This window comes from Cimex lectularius, unplaced genomic scaffold (genome assembly GCF_000648675.2).
Source record: "Cimex lectularius strain Harlan isolate CLEC.00 unplaced genomic scaffold, Clec_2.1 scaffold63, whole genome shotgun sequence".
NCBI classification, from domain to species: Eukaryota; Metazoa; Arthropoda; class Insecta; order Hemiptera; family Cimicidae; genus Cimex; species Cimex lectularius.
Window position 1 is genome coordinate 2180936 of NW_019392694.1, and position 23994 is coordinate 2204929.

Genomic DNA, 23994 nt, shown 5'->3' on the forward strand with positions numbered 1-23994 from the left:
AAAGCGTGGGGGAATTAAAATAAAGAAAAGTAAAATGAAAAGCAAAAGTAAAACAAAACCTTCTTGACCAAAAATAAATTTATTAACTCAAGGGTAAAATTTATACAAACTAAAAGTAAATAGGCCTCAAACTTTCTTGTGGCAATTAATAATTAATAATTAATAATTAATCATTGATAATTGAGCGAACGGAGGAGCTTAATCGGTGGAGATAAAAAGCACTTTCGGTTTAACCAGTTAGAGAAGCTAGGATCAGTTCGCTGCAGAGATCAGGAGCCGAGAGCATATTAGCCAGAAATTTGATTGACCTACCTTCTGTGATGGAAGGGGCATTTGTCCCACCTAAACGTGTCTGTAGGCGACCCCTAGCGCCTCGTGACAAACAAATAAAAAAAGATTAATTTAAAAAAAAGACCAAATATGAACGAAAGTTTGAGGGGACCGCGGTGGCCTAGAGATTAGGTACATTTGCCACCCTAGCGGTTCAGTTTCGAATCATGGCATAATCCATGAAATAATCTGACCGTTCACCATAGCGTTGTCGTATGTTGGCAAGATTCAATCTTATTTTACAATTTTCAAAAATATGCTTACGGAAATCAAAAAAGTAAAAATACATGTTTAATGTTTTTTAGTCTAGTTTCAATGATGGAAAAAAATTGTATAGGGTACCTCAGGCCCAGTTCTACTTCAAAATTTCAAGTACCCTATACATCCTGACACATAATTTTTTAAGGATTTTTTTGTGCTGAATACAATGGGGTTTAAATTGCTCAAAAAATGACAAAGTTATGGCAAAAAGTTTGAAAAACGTTTTCGTTTGTTTCGTTGTTAATTGCAATAATTTGTTCCTTCTCTAAAGTAAAAATTAAATACCTTTTTTGTTTACATCTTTTCATTGTTTGCCAAACTCACATTATGAGAGCAAATCTTAATTCCTGGAATAAATATCAGTTGCTGTTCCATCACCAAGAAACAGGCAGCCGGTAATTTCGACGAGGAGCTGATTATTTTACTGTATGTTCACGAAAATTCGAATTCCTCTCTCCGAAATTTTGGATGGGTTTTAGGTTTTTCAAAAAATACAATTAGAGGTGTATTCTTGCGTTACAATATTAAGCCGTATTGCTCTCATCTTGTCCAGGGACTTCGGGACTCTGATTATAACAGGCGTCTGACGTTCCTTGCTCTTTGTCGATTTGGGAAGCTGAAGAAAAGTCCTTCCATACATCCTTGAACAAAGGTTTAAAAAATTTAAAAACATGCCACTCAGTTCTCTTGGTTCTTACTTTGCGTACGTGGTAATCATTTCCTTTTACCTTGTTACGCTCAATAGTGTACCAAAGGATTGTATCATATTTTGGTCGAGGCTATTTTTCATTCCATATTCATTTTTTGTTGTTCATGTAGGTTCAAATAGGCCATCCTTCCATAGTAAATAAACATTCACTGCTACATTAGGTAAATTACCTTGATTGAGAAACTAATTGAGATCCACCACATCACTTCGTAACAGTTTGTTTACTGAAATTTCACCCTAATTATTTACAAAACTGAAAACCACCTATGATACAACAAATATTTATTGCCAATATTACATATAGATTATTTGTGATCGTGAGATGATGTCTGGTGTGACGTAGGTTTTAGAAAAACATTTTGTTTATCGTGCCAACGTTTCGATCTTTGTGTAGAAGTAGTGACCGTTAATCGATAGTTATTCAGATATCGTGAGATGCGGTCGGGTGTGATGTAGGTTTCAGAAAAACATTTTCTTTATTGTGCCAACGTTTCGATCTTTATTGAGATCATCTTCAGGGCTCAAAGTGTTTGTATTCTGTGTAATTGTGCCATCCTTGCGTGTCGTGTTGAGAGTACCAGTGAGATTTTGCTGTTTTATGTTTATATATGTTTGGTTTTGAAGGGGTGGGGAAGGAAGTCGGTATATAAAAGACAATTTTGTGTAAGGCTTTGTTCTTTGAAGTGAAAAAACCGACAAAGGGGAACAATGTGTTGGTAATGGTTCGGCCAGATTATCCTTTCAGGATTATATAGAAATGTGTAGAGATTAGTGACGGTTAATCGATAGTAATCCAGATATCGTGAGATGCGGTCGGGTGTGATGTAGGTTTCAGAAAAACATTTTCTGAAACCTACATCACACCCGACCGCATCTCACGATATCTGAATTATTATATAGAAAGGGGATAAATAGGAAAAGGAAAGCTAAATTGAGCCCTGTAGATGATCTCAATAATGATCGAAACATTGGCAATATAAAGAAAATGTTTTTCTAAAACTTACGTTACACCAAACCGCATCTCACGATCTTCAAATAATCATTAAATAGCGCTCACTAAACACCTCTTATTCATAGATGTCACAAAATACAAACAGTCTGTTATTTCGGTGATTCAAGACCAAAATAAACAAACTAGAGATGGAAAGCCGTCATCTTTGCTGTTTCAAAGATACAGAAATTGATGTCAATAAATTCAGGATTGCTCTGGTGCAAACTAAAGTACGGCCGCACTGCAGACATGACATACTCTTCTTTAGGCTTGTTTTACACATTGTCTCATTTATGAAGCATACCGTTTTGTGAGGAAGCCAAAAAATAACTAAATATATTAACAAATTTTTTAACATAACACTATGGAGAATCACTTCGCAGAAAAACATGAGACTGTCAAGGCCAAGAAGACAAGTCGTTATTAATTAGATGCACTGCAAGAACTGAAGAGAGGTTACAATCTCTCTTGAAAGCATAAACCCATCTAAAATCCATAGATTTACATTTCAACTTTTTTTTGTAGTTATTACTTCGATTGAAATTAGAGTAGATTACAAGCTTTATTTTTCAAAAACATCTGAACGTCAGGCTTTATCCTTGATGAACTCCCGTTAAAAAAACAAAACAAAAAACTTCGTCATATTCATATTTTACTAAAGAGCATGAGGGTAAGTAAATAATCAGGTCGAGTACAAGTAAGATAAATATTTAATGTGTGTTTCTTAGTGACCTGTTCTTTCATAACTTGTTGAAATTGTGAGGAGGGGTCAAGAATGAGATAGTTTAGAAAAACACATTTTTCATTTTTTTTCCGATGGTTCGACCTTTATTCGGGTCATCTTCAGGGCATGAAGTATAGCACCACACTTTATGCCCTGAAGAAGAATCGAATAAAGGTCGAATCGTCGGCAAAAAAATGAAAAGGTATTTTTCTAATCTACCACATTCCTGGTTGCTCCTCACGACTTTAACAAATTATGAATTATTAATTTTTATTCATTACAATAGTAATTATTGAGAAACAACGAGAGGCTACAGGGTTCACCGATTTTAATGAAACTGTTGAAAAATCTGAGGCCCGTGTCCAACTATTCTTGCTAATGGGCCGAGAATAAACATATTTTAGCTAATTTATGTTTTATTTTTTAAATATATTTTTATGTCTTTGTCATGAATGGTCTAGGTTAGTATATATCAGTAGGTCTGCGATTTCAACTAAGATTCAAAAATGAAAAGCTGTATTGTACTAAATGAGATGTAATATTTAGATATAATTTATTTTAAACACCCATCAGAACTTTTAAGTAAGAATTTTTATTGCAATAAGAAAATAGAAATTTTTGGTTGGATTTGTCCAGGCCAAAGATTTCTTAGCTCATGTTTGATGTTCAACATAGAATTTTCTTCCGCTCTGGCTTTTGTTTCAGCATTATTACAAAGCCATTATATTTAGTGATCTGATTGACCAAATTACTTCTTTCAATTAATTATTCTTTGTATGCGAGAACCAAGTCTTGGTTGAAATGATAAGCTAGCGTCACGAACGGGATTCGAACTCACGACCTTCGGATCAATACGCCGCTGGTCTAACCACTTCATCACTTCACTTTCATTTCAACCAAAACCTTACATAAAAATTAAGATGAATTAATTGAAAGAAGTATTGGTCAATCAGATCACTATATATAATGGATTTAATAATTAAAACGAAATATAACTTCAATAACAGCCCCCCGTGCCCACTTCATATGTCGCTGAGAAGCGAATTCTTGTTACACATTTGAAAAATTGCAAAAAGGAGGGAAAATTCGAAAGTTGTAGGTTGATATGGGAAGTTGGTGTCCGAGTGGATCGAAGTCGCGATGGCTCAAATGGTAGCGCAGCGGCGTATTGAGGTAGCGTTTCGAATCCCGCTCGTGACACCAGCTTTTCGTTTCAACCAAATAAAAAGATTTTTTTTGCCGGCTAACTACCTGGGTCATCGCCGGCGCCCCACATATAAACCTTCTCGCATTTGCCTTCTTATCTATCTTATGTGTATATTCATCTTATGAGTATATTATTTTCTGAGTCTTCTTCAACTAAACAACTGTTGCCTTCCGATTCACCTAATAGGGGATTCGTTATCTTGTTTGTTGTTACCCTCCCACACATGATAAATTAAAATACATAGATATAATATTTACACATTTTCAAAATTCACATTCATACTAATTTACTAACCTATACTACAACTAAATTGGAGGTCGGAAGATTATCGTGATCTTGCGGCCCCCTGTCTTTCACACTAATAAATACGTTCAAACTGTATTTACAAGTTCCACTCACACACTAACCTATCCTAATCTAAATTGTTTGACGGGCCTGTGGAGTACTCGATATTCCTCGACAGCCACGTCCTTTCACGCATCACCTCTCACGCTAATAAATACATTCATTCTGGACAAGCCACTACACTTCGGAAGTATAGTACCAACGTAATGCCAATGACCCGTCCCTCACATCATACTACAAATATATAACATATCTATACTAATTTGGTGGGCCTGTGGGTACTTCATATTCCGTCACATCCACACCCATGCATACTTCGACATTCACGCAAATAAATACATTCATACAAATAGGAGGGATATACCACGTGTGGTGGGTTATATATAGCCATACGCATTGATTAATTTTAGTTAATCAATGACCTTCCGTTTATAATCACTGCTGTAATGCTTAAATACTTTTGTTGTGTCATTAGGAAGGCCACACAGTGCTCTGTGCGGCGCTAGTTGTTCGCATTCTTCTAAAATATGCCTTACTGTCAAAATTGCGCCGCACATGGGGCATTTCCTCGGTCTCTTGCCGATGAGGAGATGTCTATGTGTTAGGCGGGTATGGCCTATCCTTAATCGAGTAAGTACAATTCTTTCTTTCTTTCTGAGAATTTCAGCGACCCAAGGTTTGACTGTCGGTTTTAGCACCTTTATTTATTCATTCAGGGCGTTCCATCTGTTTTGCCATTCATTCCAGCTTAATTGTTTGAAGGAATTTTTGATATCCGCCGGACTAACCAGAGTGTCCGGGTCGTGCGGCATTTTCGATGCTTCTTTCGCCGCTTTGTCGGCCTCTTCGTTTCCTTTAAGGCCGACGTGACCCGGAACCCAGAGTAAGATAATTTTAATAATACAAGCGTTAAAAAGCGAAATGTATTCTTTCGGTCTATGGCAATTGTTATTTTCCATTTCTTTCTAAGTGAGAGAATTAAATATAAAAAAATTGTTCTAATGTTTTGTTTTATTTAACCGGTTCAACGTTACTTACGAAATTTATTCTATTTGTACGTTTCTGAACTCCTGTAATGTTTCTTGTAGATCCGTGGAGTCGTTTCAAAGTTATCACGACTTTTGTGATTTTCGAAAAAAAGATTTTGGAGCGTCGGCGGGATCAGGGGTCGTCCGCGACCTAGCAACTGTCCCCTATTTGATCGATCCCTAAAGCAATCCGAAATTATCTTTTCCACCGTTTACAACGAGAGCAAGCGTTTACAAGAAAATGGATCTGGATCAAGCCTCGTACTTACAGCATCTGCCGGTTACTGATGAAATCCAGGTAAATGTGCCTATGTTTATCCATGTTTGGCCGGCAGACTAAAACCTGCTTACAGACGTAAATATATTGCACTAAAACAAAACTGATATGAACACATGACATCCTATACTTTAATGGGGCGTTTAAAGCAAATAATTTATTTACAATGATCACAAAAGTACATAAATAAAGGAAAAACTAAAACATTGGTTGTTTATTGGAAGAAAATAAATATAAAACCGTATTAAAAACACTTTAGTAATCATATCTCAGTCTGCCAATTTTCCTCGTTGATGCAAAACCTACTTGAGATTAAGTTAAGTATTCCAGTGGGAAGAATATGTGAACCCACAATAAGTTGTTAATTATCCATTAATTTATTTTCCTTAAAAGGAATATTAATACGTGTGTATTTTAATAACGACAGCGTACATTAAAAGAGGTAAATTGAAAATGTGCAATTCGCCAATTATTAATTAGATGTTTGCTAGAATTGACTTTACTAACGAAACTTAGTAGTTAAACACTAAATCATGTTGAACCGGCACACGGGCACTACTGGGTCTGTCTTCACTCGCTGGTTTTTTTGTTTGAGTTATTCAAACGCGTTTCGGCATTACTATCCACTATTACTATTAATCCAACCACCCACACCAACACAAACTTTCAGCACGGCGACACATGATACACAGACTAAAAACAATCCCACTCAACACCAAAACTACAACAAAGAACTACAAATAATAACAAACATTGCAATAAAAAACGGATACAAAACAAACACCATACAGAAACTTCTAAAAAACAAAACAACGAAACACAAATCAACAACAAATGCACAACATTCACATACACAGGAAAAGAAACCTACAAACTAACAAATCTGTTGAACAAACTCGCACTGAAAACAGCACTAAGGACCAACAATAACACAGGTAAACTACTAAAAAGAAACATAGACACAACGCCTCCAGCGACAAGCGACGGACGCAATACTGTATAAACCCTACTCAGACTAAATGACAGACAGTTTTTCACTGAAGATGGCGTAATGCCGAAACGCGTTTGAATAACTCAAACAAAAAAACCAGCGAGTGAAGACAGACCCAGTAGTGCCCGTGTGCCGGTTCAACATGAGTTCCCCAACTCGCATACCAAACCCCATCATCTACTAAACACTAAATATTATAATAAACGATCTTTATTTTTTTGCTATATTATTTAAATATAGCATATATAATTATCTAAAAATATAGGATAACATAAAGAAAACAAAATAGAATCCATATATAATCATTTATAATGTTATACATCAACAAGGAATATCTGAACTAAGTTGGATTGTTGAGTAAATGATAAAACTAAATTTTAAATTTTAAAACAAAAAAAGCCGACTTAGAAATACAAATAATGAATTATTGTGTTTCTTTAGGCCAAGGTATAAAACTCCAGGTATAAAATATTTAATTTAAAAAGAAACAATAAGACATGAATAATTTCGTCATTAAAAGAATGACACATTTTTACCTAATTAAATTTTAATTATAAGTAGCAAATCATTCTGAGAAATGTTTATTTCATATTTGTCATGCCGAGAAGGTTACAATCTTCATATTAAATCAACGACTCTTTTTTCCAAATGCCAAACGATTTCACGGGTCTAAAAGCGAGGAAGGTGTGGCATGCGCCGTGTATTGCGTCCATACTTGCTTATTTGACGGAATTTATGCGATTTGGCAAGCGCTTCCGGCGATTCCAGGCGATGTTGGCTCTGCTTAACATGCCTGCACCGATTTCCTCAGTGCGGGAACTGTTGATCGTTTCTCGGTCGACCCTCTCGTCGTGCATTTCTTGTAGAGGTACTAATAACAGGAGGATCCAGGGAAAACTGTGGTTGTCGCCTGATACCCGGACACGTTGGTCTGGAGGGTAACGGAAAGATGGACGAGGCGTCATGGTCCGGTACGTCCCAACCTTCGGACACAACCACCGCGATCCTGCTCTGTGCTAAAAATGCAATAGGAAACGTGAGTAAAATAAAGTAGCAGAATAAAGTAGAACGTGACTCATATATCAAAAGCATATCGATAGGTGGCCCTCGGAAGATCTGACTCATAGAAGAGGAGTCATGCTCATCCGATTAACAATAGGCCTTGATCGCCTTGAAATAGATCATTATTTCTTATAAGATAGTGAACAACGATTAATGAACACAAACATAAAATAAGAATCGTGAATACCTGTAGTATGCAAAATGAGGAACCTGCGCCAATTATTTTGGTCTGCCTATCCTGTATCATCCTGTATCCTTGTAACTTGCAAATTCCATATCAAAAAGTCTTATTTAACTGGTTCGAATCTCAGCAGTTTCGGAGTTAGTCCAGTTTTTCTGATTTTTTAAGATTTCACGACCTTGCTTCAAATAAACAATGATATCCATCCACAAATCCGTTGATACCATTGAAAACTACTAATTTCCAATAAGATGTAATTAATATTAAATATATAAATAAGCCAATTGGGTTCATCATTTTAAAACACTTCTAAACCCACCCCGTTCTATGAACACTACTCACTATTACGCCATGCCACTAACTCTCACTCCCGAATTAGACTGCTCTTTCAATTTGGACGAATTGTATTTAATACTTGGCAAAGCAAAAAACAACAAAGCTCCGGGAATAGACAGAGTGACCTATGAGTTTTATAAGAATGCGCCCTCTGAATATTTGGAACAACTCCTCCAGGTATACAATGAAATATATTTTTCAGGAAATGTTCCTTCTAGTTTTAAGGAATCTATAATTTTCCCCCTAATTAAAAAGGGATCGACATATGAGGCCAGAAACTACCGTGGATTATCCTTTTTGAACTGTATAGGCAAACTGTTCTGTGGACTTCTATTAAACAGATTGGAGTCGTTCGTCGAATCGAATAAAATCCTCAAAGAGTGCCAGGCTGGCTTTAGAAATGGATATTCGACGGTCGATTGCATATTTGTTTTGGTTAATATCATCAAAATGCGATTACACAGAAAAGGAAGAAAACTCTACGCGTTTTTTGTTGATTTAAAAGCTGCTTTTGATACGGTAGATAGGGATGCGTTGTTCCTAAAACTGTTTAATATAGGTATATCTTCTCGTTTCATAGCGATCATACGAAACTTGTATTCTGAATCAACGTCGTCAGTGTGGACACCGTTTGGAAGAACAGAAGCCTTTAATGTTGGGAGTGGTGTAAGGCAAGGCTGTCTATTAAGCCCTCTCCTATTTGCGTTATTTTTGAACGATTTTGAGGATACATTGGTGACGGGAGTGTCAGTGGGAGGCAAAGACATAAAAGCACTTATGTACGCTGACGACATCGTAATTCTTGCTGACAATCCACGTGGCTTACAAAAGAATATTACCAAACTAGAGGAATACTGTGATACGTGGAATCTTAGGGTAAATCTGGAAAAGTCGAAGATAGTTGTTTTCCGCAGGGGAGGTAGGCTTGGCTCTGAAGAGCGTTGGAAATACAAAGGTCAGGATATAGAAGTGGTAAATCGTTATACATACCTAGGAGTACAACTGACTTCTCAACTTTCTTGGAAACCCCACTTCTCGGAGAAATCGAGTTCGGCCAAGTTTGCACTTAATTCTGTTTGGAGAGGAGCAATGATGCAGCCCCAGATCCCACTGCATATCTTTAACGCGGTCTCACGCTCAATTCTGTGTTATGCTGCACAAGTATGGGGATCAGAGGAATTCGTGGAGGTGGAGAGGGTGCTATGGTTCTTCATACGAAAACTGTTCAGTCTCCCAAACTACACTCCAGTTTACATACTGCACATTGAAACCGGCCTTCACCCAGTCTTTCTATTCACGTTGACTTTGAACGGTCGTTATTTGGTTAAGGTGCTCCGAATGGACCACTCCAGATTCCCCCGTATGGTGGCTGAAGAGATCATCAGGCTGGGGATATCTTGGGCTGCTGACTGGGGTAGACTGGCGGACAGGGTGGGAGTGGGTTTGTCTTTTTCGCAACCCGAGAGTAAGGGTCTCTCTCTTCAACTCCAGTCAATTATTAGTCGACTGAAAGATAGTTTTATGGTGAGCAACATAGAGAGAGTGCAGGCTTCCCGTCGATACCGTATATATAGGATGCTGGATCACGGAGTCAGATGTGCCAGCTTGGTTGGGGACCAAAAGACAAATAAGAAAATTACAGACATACGTTGGATCCTGAAACTGAGGGGAGAATTGCTGAACCTACGACATAAGCCGTATGATCTCCTCACCCAACAGGAGTGTGAGTTATGTAATTACCGGGTGAAGGAAGACATATACCACTTTGTCGCGGAATGCCCCATTCTGTCCCCCTACCGTTTATCTGCGTTCGGCGAAAGAACCGTATCAATGGACAGATGCATCAGATTGCTCAACGGACCAGATTGGACAGACTTGGTGAATTATGCTAAAGCGGCCTGGGCCTATCGAAGGCTAATATTAAACGAATTTAATTAGTAATTCTTCTCTCTTCTTCTCTTTTACTCCCAATTTCTTTGCCCCCGCTCTTTCCCTTGATATTTGGTGTTTCTGTTTCTCCGGTCTCAGCTCCGCTCATTGATTTTTAATTCTCAGTTTTGTGTCCTTTTGATTTGGTATTTTGTTATAAATGTTACACTTAGCATAGACTTAGTTTAATGCATTGTACGTTTATTTTACAGGATTAGTCAATAATTAAGCCAAGCCCCGGCAGACGGTTACCTTGCGTATTAAGTTTATTTTTTTGTTTGAATTATATGTAATTTTTCTTTTTTCTTCTTGTGTGCAATAAACTTATTATTATTATTATTATTGATAAGCGTTTTAGTAGCGAGAACTATGAAAAAAAATTTTTGCTCAATGTTGACTAACTTACTGTGGGGATTCAAAACTACCATTTCCCAACCTAGAGACCAACAAATTTCAGACAACGTACTCCATTTAATGCCCTTTTTAGTGGTGCAATTGCTTTTTAAATTAATTTTTTCAAAGATGAAGAAATGTATGAAGGAAAAGAAAAAACCGTGGTTGAAAGATTGGTAAGGTGGAAAAAAAATTAAGGAAATTTTGAATGAATTTAGGTTCGAAACCGAAATAGTGCAGTGTTTACTTATTTACCAACACGACTGCAACATTGATTAAATAATTAATGCATTATTATTCTCCGGAACAAAAGTTTTAAAATTCAAACCGTTTTTAGTTATCTATATTATCCATATCTTGTTAACACTAGGGCTACTTTTTCTAATGAAGAATACACTGATATACATTTTATGTACGGGTTTTGCGGATTTATTGCGACGGCAACGCGTCAAAAATATATTGCGGAGGGAGCATGTCGAATCAAAATTAAAAAACCTTAAATAAATCCATTCAAAATGTCCTTAAGTTATTTTTTAAATTTTCCACTTTACCAATCCTTCATCCACGGTTTTTACTTTTCCTTCATCAATTTCTTCATCTTTAAAAAAAATAATTAAAAAAGCAATTGCTCCACTAAAAAGGATATGAAATGTGGTACGTTTTCTGAAATGTGCTGGTTTATAGGTATGGAAATATTTTAGAATCACCATAGTAAATTTTTCAACTTATCAAAATTGCTCAACATATTTTTTTTCAATGTTCTCGCCACTAAAATGCTTATTTCACGAGCGTTTACAAGTTTAATATTTATCACATCTTATTGGAAATTTAACGTCGTTTATAATAGAATCAACGGATTTGTCCAAAACGTTTTAGTTTTGAAGTTATCATTGTTTATTTGAAGCAAGGTCGTGAAATATTAAAAAATCAGAATAAGTGAAATAAATCATAAAATGTTGAAATTCGGACAATAGTTAATTAAGACTTTTTGGTAACACGAGTAGCCTAACACCCTGCATATCATAATTCCTACCAACTGCAACTGGTTAAACAGTTGAAAACCAAAATAAACGTAAATTATTAAGAAAAAACTCTTTTTAATGTACAGCAACAATTGGCAAGAATCTCCGAGAGAAAGTGCAAGATCGAAAGCATAATTTTAGAGGCGAGGGAGACAGCCGATTTCGAGCCTAAAACATGGAGTTCCGAGGCGGAGCTCAAAGACATGGCAAGTGATAATTTTGAAATATAATCGAATTATGCTTCTTATTCTTTTACTACTTTTTAGATAAAAGATGCCATAAAAGAAGGGGAAAAAGCCCAAGAGGTTCCAGAGTTGAAAATCTTTCGGGTTCTGCTCAGAGAGACGGAAACAATCAACCTTTTCGAGCTTACAACTAGATTTGCTGAGGAAGGCTCTTTAGAATGGAAGGAAATGGCGTTTTATAATAATGCATTCAAAGAGGTCGGTATTTGTGCTGTATAAAAGTCTGGAATTGTTATGGGAAAAAATTATCGTTTAGTACCAACAAAGGAAAACGGAAGTGTTAACCTACGACGCTGAAACCCAAACACCAAATCCGTGCTATTTAAACCGGCTGGTCCAAACCAAAGAAATCATCAAAAAGGTTACTACTTCATATTATCAAGTCTTTAAATAAATGAACTGGTGTTTTTATTAATTCAATAACTCTTCCTATTTTGGCTATGTCAGAAGAAAGATGTCTTACTCTTAACTTTTTATTGTTCAACATTTCATAATTGCTACATGATTTTTTCAAGTTGGGTCACTCCAAATTAATTATATATGAGAAGAAACAGAAAAAACATTTACCAAAAAAGTTAACTTAATAATTTATAAATAATGAATCGTAAGTATTCAAAACAATAATCTATATTTGCTTAGTGGTCATAATCAATCATATTAATTAGTCCAATTAATTATTATTGTTATCTAAGGCTTTTCATCTCAACCAAAAACCATAGATAAAAAGAAAAATTAATATTTACACAATAAATACAAAAATTAATAATGTAAGAACTTTACAGACAGACGAAATGTTGCGTTCTAATTTCTATTTTCGATTTTTATATATTCTTCTATAAATTTTATTTAATAATTAATTTATTTTTTTTAAAGGAAAAAGCATCAATGGCTACAGAATGGGATATGTTTGATACATTCAAAAAACTGAAAAGAAAAAATGGTAAGATCATATTCTTTATATTTTTTCTTTACATCATCGCATCCACCCTTGGGGGGAAAGACTGCTGGCTCTGGAGTCATTCCCGATGTCGAACAGGCTTTCGATCGAATCTGGCACCTGGGTCTGCTCTATTCCTCTACACACGTCTTCATTCTTAAATCCCATTGGGCCGACAGGTACGGGTCTCCTTTGTACAGGTTGGACGCGGGAGTCCCTCAGGGTAGCGCCCGTGGGCCGCTACGTCTCTCAGTGTAAGCTGCCGATATCTCTTCCCGACCCGATACCACTATCGTAATATACCCGCATGACACTGACATAAATCACTGAACCCTTCGGACATGTGTATACTCTATTGAGCAATGGTTCAAAAAATGTCCCAAAACAAAGGCTTCACTCTCTGTTGCCTCATTTTATCTCCAAAATCCTCATTCCCAGCTGAAAATTTCAACCGCTACCTAGGGTTGTATCTAGACAATCACTCACCTGGAATCCCCTTACACGATTCAAAAGGACAGACCCGACGATATTGATTACTTAAAAAAACTATAAGAGACAACAGTTCTAAACTCTCCCTTGAGAACAAAATACTTATGTACAATTCAATACTGAAAACAATGCAGCTTAGAATTCTGGAAACTAACCAAACCAAACCAAATCTCCACAAAATCCAGACCCTACAATCACGTATCTTAGAACCTCCCTCGTTGTTGTTTCTAATCGCACCATCTTTTCCATTCTTTCCTATCACAACTTAAATGTTTCGATTTTAAATGAATTTGCCAAATCCAGCTACAAAACCTCCAATCCATCTCTAATCCCATTCCATTATATTTCGTGGTCCGATTGACCAAACAACTTCTTTCAATTAATTACTCTTTACGTAAGGTATTGGTTGACATGAAAAAGTGAGTGTCCCACGACCTTCAACTAAATACGCCGCTGCTCTACTACTTGAGGTGACTTCGATCCACTTGGACACCAACTTCCAATCTCAACCTACCTTGCGAAGACAGGATAGCTCAAGTGGTAGAACATCGGCGTATTTAGCCGAAGGTCGTGGATTCGAATCCCGCTCGTGACACTAGCTTTATCATTTCAACCAATACCTTACATAAAAATTATCTAATCCCATTGTACAACAACTTTACTCCCGATCTGTTCCTAACAATCCTCCTCGAAGAGTAAAAAAACAGTGGTACTTAGGCATGCTCTCAGAAAGTTGGTTATGTGATGATTTCTGATCTAGGAGTGCTATCACTGGTTAGCTTCTCAACTCGACGTCTTTTGGTGTTTTTGCCTTTTCTGTGGAATTATCTCTGTAACTTATTGCGCTTCGCGCATAGCGTTGCTCGTTTACTCAATAAAAGAGATTATTTTTTAGATCTACTGATGATAAAAGTAAAAATTAGCAATTTTTTTATTTAATTGTGGTACATTTTAGCTCACATTTGAGACAACAAAAATGTCTCGATTATAGGCCCAAGAAGGTGTCCGTCTCACAAATTAACATGTGTTTATTTCATAGATTAAAACCATTGGCCTTTGCTTTCAAGTGCGGCTAACTCATTCGGCGTCATACATATTCATTAAGTTGGAAGGATTATCCCTTTGGGGCGAAATGACCGACCATTATTGCGTAATAAATCATGAGTCGACTACTGCTAAGTTTTCTCCTACGCCGGACTTTCAACGAAAGCTTGACGGCCCCACTGCTGTGTCAAATTAGCTCAATTAACCCGTTGACGGTGATTTCAAAAGCTAAGTGCGGAATAATCAAGTTTTGAAGTAATTCAACTAGAAGTTACCGTAAATCTGATGATGCTACCGACCTTTACAATCGTTGACTATTTAGGTCACAATTTTCTTTTAATTGAATAGTTAAAAGGTTATCCGAAATGTAATTTCTTCGATACTTCAGAACCGGTGCAAAAACTAGACAAAAATTGATGTAGTTTGGTCGTTTCTGATTTTCAAACTGTCTATTCTCGCAATTTAGTATGCAAGTTGGGCTTTCCGGCTTGGCGTCATCGTCATTGGTTGATATAAACGTGGTGTAAACAAGACACTGATACTTTTTGTTTTACGTTTGTAAAATTGTAAAAAACACGCCATGCGACATGGATGCCTAGGAGACCTGGATGGAGGACCTGACCAAACGTCATTGCTCCGACGAGCTCAAGAAAAACCTGACTGATTAAAACTCTTTGACACATGTCTAGAAAGAACAATAGCTTATAATTAAAGGCAGAAACAGACGAACGTGAGCAGAGGCAGGCTACTGAAGAAGCGAATCAGGATGTTTGAGCGATCAATATCATCCTTGATCTATTTCATTTTAAGACATATAAAAAAATTAGGTGAAATCAATTCCAAACTCAGTTGTTTTATTATTAAGTTTTTTGTAATTTCTGTTTTGTGAGATTTGTCGATGTCTGACTGTATTCATGAGATGTGTGTTTGTATACTTTCAGATATTTCTATCTTTCGTGCTTTTTGAACGTCAAGCAGACATTTTAAGCTTGGCTGTACTGTTGAGGTTTGTGGTTTTGTGAGGCGAGTCGTGAATTTTGATTTTCCGTGCTTGTATATTTTTTGTCTCTTTCTTTCGATGATTCCTCCTGTTTGCCCGATTTTCAGCACACATATGTCATTGGGTACATACTATTTTTTTCTATAGAGGTAGATTTGTTCCATTCATGACAGAGGGTTTTCAATTGTATTGAGAGCAGTGTTCATGCAAAATTTGCTAAGGAGGATAGTATGTACTTTCTTTATGAATGTGAATATGATCTATTTACTGTACGATTTTGTCTTAACCAATGTACAGTGAGCCCGGTGAACAGACGCCGTACTTCAGAAGGACAACATATCATTTTCAATGCTCTTTACAATGGTGTAATCGAATTCAGACTGAATCTTTAACATATAATGAGAATGGTTTTAAGAGGGCTTTATAGAAAATAGCGGTAAAAGGTCGAAGTAACATGAATAGTAAAATATTTCGAATACATCAGAGAATCAGACTGTGGACAATTAGGTTGTTTTAGTCCCATGCTGCATGTAGGATAACCTCCTAAAAGTATTGACGGTATACCCTGTTAAGGTAAAGTATAACTATTAATTAAGGTTTTTAGTTGAGATGAAAAAAGTCAATGGCACGAGCGGGATTCGAACCCACGATCTTCGGCTAGATACGCCGCTGCTCTACCACTTGAGCTATCGTGACCTCGATCCACTCGGACATCAACTTCCCATCTCAACCCCACCTTATGAGTTTTCCCTCCTTTTTGCCATTTTTCAAATGTCGTGTAATCGGTTTGGATTCGCGACGACAATTGAAATGGCCACGGAGAGCTTTAGTGAAGTGTACTTCATATTAATTCTTTAAATTCACAAATTTCGTGGTCCGCTTGACCAATTAAATCATTACAATTAATTAAGGCTTTTAGTTGAGATGAAAAAAGTCAATGGCAGGAGCGGGATTCGAACCCACGATCTTCGGCTAGATTCGCCGCTGCTCTACCACTTGAGCTAGCTCGTGCCATTGACTTTTTTCATCTCAACTAAACACCTTAATTAATTGTAATGATTTAATTGGTCAAGCGGACCACGAAATTAGTGAATGTAAAGTACAACACATACATATTTTAAATATACATATGTGGAAACACCCATGTTTTCATCAACGAAGGATCCCCGGTTGATTTGCTCCCCCGAGCAATGTTTTTATGCCTGGGGTCATACCACAACTCGCTCCTTTTAAGGGCACAAGACAAGGAACACATCAACCAGATTTGGTACACTGAGCAACCTTTTTCTACAAACGGTTCCACGTGTCTGACGAGTTTGGCCGATTCTCAATCGAGTTTTCACAATCAGTTACTTTCGTTATTTGGCGCACGTCATCTGTTGCTATTTTTTGCGAAACTGTAGTTTGTTAACGTAGGCGAGAAATCGAAACTTGTCTGACAGACTAAAATGCTCTGAAAAGACCAAACAAATCTAAAAATAAAAGAAAACATCACGAAACATTTTATGTTTCATCTAAAAAATCTGAAGAATTGTTACATCAAACCTAAATTTCTTGCGCTTTTATTACAAAATCCGCATTTAGTGAGAAATTTATATGATTAAGTTATTTTTCTACTTTTAAACTTGCTTTCGTTCAAGGAAAAACTTAGAACTCGGTAAATGAGTTTTAAAAATAACCTTTCTTTCTGGTCTTTGTTTTAGTTTTGAATAAAATCGGGTTTATTCTGCTTTGTGATTTTAATTTAGAGTTTATTGAATTTTTTCCCAGATTCCGAAAACACAGTTGATAGTATTGATGAGAAATTTTACGAAGCTGCTCAGTACTGCCAACGCGTCTTGGCTTCAAACAAATTTCACGAGGAGCAAATGACGTTTATGACAAAGCATCAGCCAAGTAAGTATTTCAGCTGGTACTAATTGGAATCAAAGAGAACTTAGAGTTCAAAGTTTGGTTTTAATATGATTTGCTCGCTAAAGTTTACATTAAGATTGAAATGAGAATTAGATTTCTAAGGTCGGTTTGACAGTTTGCCTAACCATTAGGAAAATTCGTCAAAACTGCTTTTTAATCTTTTCTCCAACACTCCAAATTTACAGGTCGGTTTATAAGATACACGATGGACATTCTGTGGGAGATGAAGGAAAACAATTCGGGAGAAGTCACTTGCATCTGTGTAAATCCGGCCAATATGGTTGTACCAGAACGAAAGAAAAAATCAAATCTAATTTTCTTTTGCCCAAATCTAACTGCGTATTTTGAATTTTGCAGAAAATAGTTGCCGTGGGTTACGGGAATCGAGGGGGAAAAGGATTGATATGCTGTTGGAACGCGAAAAATCCTCAAAGCCCCGAGAGGCGTCTCGAAGTAGAAAGCCCAATAACTTGCCTCGACTTTTGCAGGAGCAAACCTCGTTATCTCGCATTCACCACCGAGTTGGGGGAGGTCCTTATTGTTGACATAAGAACGCACAAAACATCCATAATCCCTCTGTTCAGGTAAGTTTTTAGTGAAAAATCATCGCTCTCAATCGAACGTACTAATAAATTATTATAAAAATATTACCACAAATAGACAAATAACTAGACAAGAGGCTTTGTATAAATGAAACGTAAAAAGCAAAGGCAACTATATATCGTATTTGCAACGGTTTCCCTAAATATTTTCAAAGAATTCAATTTTTAAAAACTTTCTAGTCGTTCTATTTTAAGCCGGTAACACACTTAACAACTCTATGCGACGCTACCCGATGCGACGACGCTTTGTCACGGGTGAACAGGAGTCACCCAGCGTGTATCCCAATAATCACTATCACAATCGCAACGCAATAATAATAATGAACAAAATAACAATAAAATAATCTTAATGCAATATTTTGAGCAAAACCTTGTAATAAATTGTTTGTTAAACTTACTTGTTTTAAATAAAGTTATTCCGGTATTTTGATAAATTTTCTTCCTAACCATCATAATTAAATAATTTTTATAAAAACTCATGAACTTTTGATCTCGTTTAATTTGTTTTACATTAAAATTAGAATTTTGTAATTAACATAACGACAAAATTACATATACTTAGTTTGAAATAAACTACAGAAAATATGAGTGTCCTGTTCTGACGCTGTTCGACGAAAACGGTGAAATTTTATGAACAAACCCACGAAATAAATTATTAGTTAAATTTTATGATCAAAACAGTTCAATAAAATTGTTAGTTAAATTCATTATCTCAAAAAATAGTATTCCGGTGTTTTCATCAATTTTCTAGCAAACAATTAAAATTATTATTTTTAAATAAAAATTAACAAATTTTTGTTCTCGGTTAATTCGGTTTATATTAAAATAAGTATGTTGTAATTAATATAACGTCAATAATACATGTAGTTTGAAATAAAAAATATGAGTGTCCTGTTCTTTTGTCTTCGACTGTACTCGATGCTACACGACGAAAATCTGGACTGTGAGGATCGCGTAGCATAGAGTGGGGTAGCGTTTCGTCGCGTCGGGCAGATGTGCACGGGGGTAAGACAACCTTATGGAAAATTGGACTCTGGATTTGCGTCGGGTGGCTTCGGGTAGCGTTGCATAGCCTTGCATCGGGTGTTCCCTGCTTTAGATAAAATTTTAGCAAGGTTTTTACGGCGTATATGTAATACCAGCAGCCATTGGAAGTTCAAGGATTGGTTGATGTTAGGATATTCAGGGAAATGGTATTTTTAACAATGAATACTATCTTTATATATCAAGCTCATCATCAGGTTGTAGGAATTTACAACCAAGTCTCTCGACATGAATGTTCATAGTAAACTCTGCGATCCCCCGCCAATGCGACCAATAAGAAACTGGTTTTTAATGCCGCTCAATTTTGAAGTTCGAAAAACGGGAATTATAACACAATTAAATATTACATTAATAAATACTGTAAGAAAATAATTGTAGATTAGTGATTAATTTGTGTTTCTTATTTACTAATTAATAAAAAAATTAAAACTAAAATTAAAATGATACATTAATAATAGATTAGTAAATTAATGAAAAAAATAAATAATAACAATTAGAATAATTAATTTGATGAAATGGTACATCTAGTATTAGTTGGTTACATATTCAAAATAGGAGCTAAACCAAAATCTGTTATCTTATTCATGCATTGATCTCCATGTTCGATTTTACATGTATTTAATTTCAAATTTCTCAAACAAATCTCCTTTTATTGAAACTGTGTAACATTGTTGTATTGATGTGTAGAGATTAGTGACCGTTAATCGATAGTTATTCAAATATCGTGAGATGCGGTCGGGTGTGATGTAGGTTTCAGAAAAACATTTTCTTTATCGTGCCAACGTTTCGATCTTTTATTGAGATCATCTTCAATTAATAATACTACATTAAATACAAACAAACAAGCATACATTTCCATACCATTTATTCAAGGCCTATTACATAAATTAAACACATTTCTCTCGTCCGATAACTTCAAAATAGCTTTCAAAAATTATAAAACAATCCAAACACTTTTTTTTAAAGTTAAAGATCCCACACCAATAACAAATAAATCTGTCGTAATCTACAAGATCAACTGTTTAAACTGTTCTTGGTCTTACATCCCAATATCTGGACAAGAGAGTAAATCAACATATCTATGATAGCAAATGACCCAAGCAAAATCCTACAGCACTGGCTACCCACCATTTTGAACACAAACACAATTTCGACTTCATCAATCCAAAAATATTATACACAGATCAAAACAAACATAAACGTAACTTTTTCCAAATGGTTTATATCAACAGAGATAAACACAGCATCAATTACAGACATATAAACTCAGACGCAGCTACGCCAATATCAATAATCAAAATCAATATAGATAACATACATATATCATTACATTACATTCCACACATCAAATACTTTTCACATAGTCTAATTTTCCAACAATTTAGCTTTCCTTTTCCTATTTATTCTCTTTCTATATAATCCTGAAAGGATAATCTGGCCGAACTATTGCCAACACATTGTTCCTTTTTGTCGGCTTTTTCACTTCAAAGAAGCCAACGCCTTACACAAAATTGTCTTTTATATACCGACTTCCTTCCCCACCCCTTCAAAACCAAACATATATAAACATAAAACAGCAAAATCTCACTGGCACTCTCAACACGACACGCAAGGATGGCACAATTACACAGAAGACAAATACTTTGAGTGAGTAGAAATACTTTGCTTGAATATAAAATGTATTTTGCATTGTATAAATTCACTTTTCCACATCCTAAATGTATTTGTTAATTGTAAACATTGTTTTTAAATCCCAGGCCCTGAAGATGAACTCAATAAAAGATCGAAACGTTGGCACCGCATCTCACGATATCTGAATAACAATTTTTGTATTGATTTCTTCTGGCTGTAGAAGTGCATTAACCATCGTTACCATCTTTCTAAGTCTTACTGTACAGAATTGACAATTAAAATTCGTATCAAATTAAATGATATCAGAAATAAAGGTGAACAAATTATTTTCCTATGGTTAAGAGGTCACTGTTCATTGATAGGAAACGAGAAAGCCGATGAGCTGGCCAAAGCAGCTACAAAAAACTAAGAATAGAAAGAGAATATAAAATATCTCATTACGATGTGATCAATATTACAGAAAAATGTATGGTGTTTAGTAACCGTTAGTTAACGATTCTTTGAAGATCGTGAGATGCGGTCGGGTATGACGTAGGTTTAGAAGGTTATAAAAAAAGATCAATTGAAGCAGAATAGGTACAGATCTTCAAACACTGGACAGTGGTATAAATCTATCTTCCCTAAGGTCGGTTGCCAAATTTGGTTCACCAGAGAAAGGTAGCGGTTCATCACTATCGCAATAGGCAGGCTACCTTCAAACCATTGCATCTCTAAAGCATAATTACACATAATTCGATGGGAAGACAGTGACCTGTGTAAGTTATGCAACCAAGTTGAAAACCCTGAACATACGTACGGTACTGAAAAAAATTTGAGAAAGATCCATACGATAGATCAATGCAAAACTGCAAAGCCTTATAATTTCAAATTTTTAATATATAGAGAAAATTTCAGCGTTTATGGGGCTTAGGCCGATTTTGTAAGACGAACTAGTTGTAGTTTGTGACTGCTGTAAATGAGCAAAAAAAAAACAATTATTCACATGACTGAAGACAATAGATCAATGGAAAAACAACACTGTTGCATTTAAATTGAAATTGAAATTGAGTATTATTTCAATTTAGGTGTTCTTTTACTCGCGTTTTAATAAATAAATAACTATGTTGACTTACAGTTACAATATTATTATGCTGGTAAAATCTTCGTTAGATGGTGGTCATAGTCGCGGGTTATCCTCGTGACTGGACCGTGACGTAGGTAAGGCCAAACTCCTTGTTGGCCACTCAAGGGTATGGATACCTGTGGTGCTTAAGCATCTTATCATAGATAAGTTATGATTTAAGTGCTAAGATATAAAAGTCAGTACATGTTCTTTTAAGATAATCACATATATTAAGCCATTCAAGGCCTCCCTTGGACTGGTACCAAATTGGTACATGCTTCCAATAAATGCTACCACAACTACAGGATAGACCCACCACCAAGCACACTTTCTAAGGAGCAGCGAAGATTGAACTGTTCTTCGAGTCTTTTTCAGAGTATACATTTTTCAAGGCAAAGGAATGCTAAGGGGCTCTAGTCGGTGAAAAGGACTTTCATTTCTCTATAGTCCATGATTAGCGTCCCATTGAAAATATTATTCTCAATAGATAAATTTTGGGTATTTTGTAATAATAAGAAGGTCTTTCACTGTTATTAAGGTTTCAATCTCTCCCTTTTCTTAACAGTTGACTTTGAGATAGATAGTTACCAAATACCAGCGATTAATGTAACTAAATAAACAAAAGTGTAATACTACAAGATTAAATTTTAAATCGAAAAGAGAGAAAAGTTTCAAACCACCTGCCGGCTATTTATGAGCGGTAAATTTTCATAAACTTAATTTTAAGTTCACTAATTTCGTGGTCCGCTTGACCAATTAATATATTACAATTACTTAAGGTTTTTAGTTGAGATAAAAATTAAATTTTAAGGTAACTCCAAAGAAAAAATTCCAACGATGATAATTTAGGGAACATTTTGCTCAAGGAACATAGGACAACATGGAAATGTCTTTCAAAAACCAGATGAACATTTCACTATTTATGTTTTCATCATAAATCTCTGGTCCTATGGACGTATTATACTCTATTAATTCCCCCGTCAAGGGGAGAATAAAAGTCAAAAAGATTGATCCTCAGTACTATTATTAAAAAAATGACGTAAGTCCTTGATCGATTAAGATTATATAACATTCATATTTCATAAAAATAACTAAGCTTTTTAAGAATATCCTGCAAAAATCACGGGGTTGTATTTCATTTTTAAAAAAATGCTTGTGATACACTGTATACAAGAGAGAGTTAAAATAAGAATACTTACGTAAAATAAAAGCGGTTACAATTCATTTTTTGTTGATTACTTACTTTGTTTAGAATAAATGTAAAAAAGGACACCCGGTATATAGAAAAATTCATTATTCCAAAACCAGCATAAAAAAATCGTATTATATCATATTATAAAATTACAAATGGCACAATGTCATTTTATAAACAATTAATTGTTACAATTGTAGTATATGTATCGCGGAAGCAAGCTGGGCAATCATTAAGAAGTCATTGATGCCAATAACTCCGGTGGGTTCGATTTTTTTCTAGAAATATAGTTTATAATATCTACACGAAAATGTATTGTAAAAGGGCTATTTTTACTTACACTCAGGGCGACGAGCAGAGTTGTCAAGGAGCCAGAATGGGCCGCGGTTTGGATCCAATATGAAGAAATGGGAAAGATCACAGAAAGATTAATGACCGTCGGACACAGCGGCGAAGTGCTACTGTGGGACCCCGAGGGACAGAATCATAAAAGTAAAACGTAATTGATGGTCTTTTCGGCTATTTTAGTAAAATAATCGTCCTCGCAGAACTTGCTGAACTGGCTTATACGAGGACGCCTCACAAGGACGTCTATTGCACGCGACTTAACACCGGACAGGATGAAGCGGAACATAACTTTCTACGGAGACAGTACATTTGTCACACGATTGAACTTCACCCGACAGATCCAAGGACATATTATATTACAACGAATGAAGGATCCATACTCACGGTACAAATTTTTCTAATGAAACGTTAGTTAATGACCAAAAAGTTTCAAATATGGTGAGTACAATAAGTGAAACATTAATACAAATTTTTAAACTGTAGACGTAAAGCATAGATGACATAAATTTTTATTGAAATATACTCTAAATATAAGTGTGTGGCGTTTAGAGACCGTTAGTTAATGATTATTTGGAGATTTTTAGGATTTATACAATGATAGAATTTCATTTTTCTTATCCTATATGTATTTGAATAATTTAAACAATGTTTATAAATCC

The 23994-nt window shown here is 35.6% G+C and overlaps 1 protein-coding gene across 1 annotated transcript; it reads left to right on the top strand.

Moving 5' to 3' along the window:
• Positions 1-5737: 5737 nt before the first annotated feature.
• LOC106673977 (WD repeat-containing protein 78-like) lies at positions 5738-23720 on the top strand (the record flags this gene model as incomplete). Its single annotated transcript, XM_024225973.1, has 10 exons — positions 5738-5893; positions 11873-11992; positions 12053-12229; positions 12288-12392; positions 12905-12971; positions 17272-17397; positions 17601-17695; positions 17773-17999; positions 23334-23479; positions 23536-23720. Coding segments are annotated over exons 1-10 (1305 nt in total), but the record flags the coding sequence as incomplete, so codon positions are not given.
• Between the last annotated feature and the right edge of the window lie 274 nt (positions 23721-23994).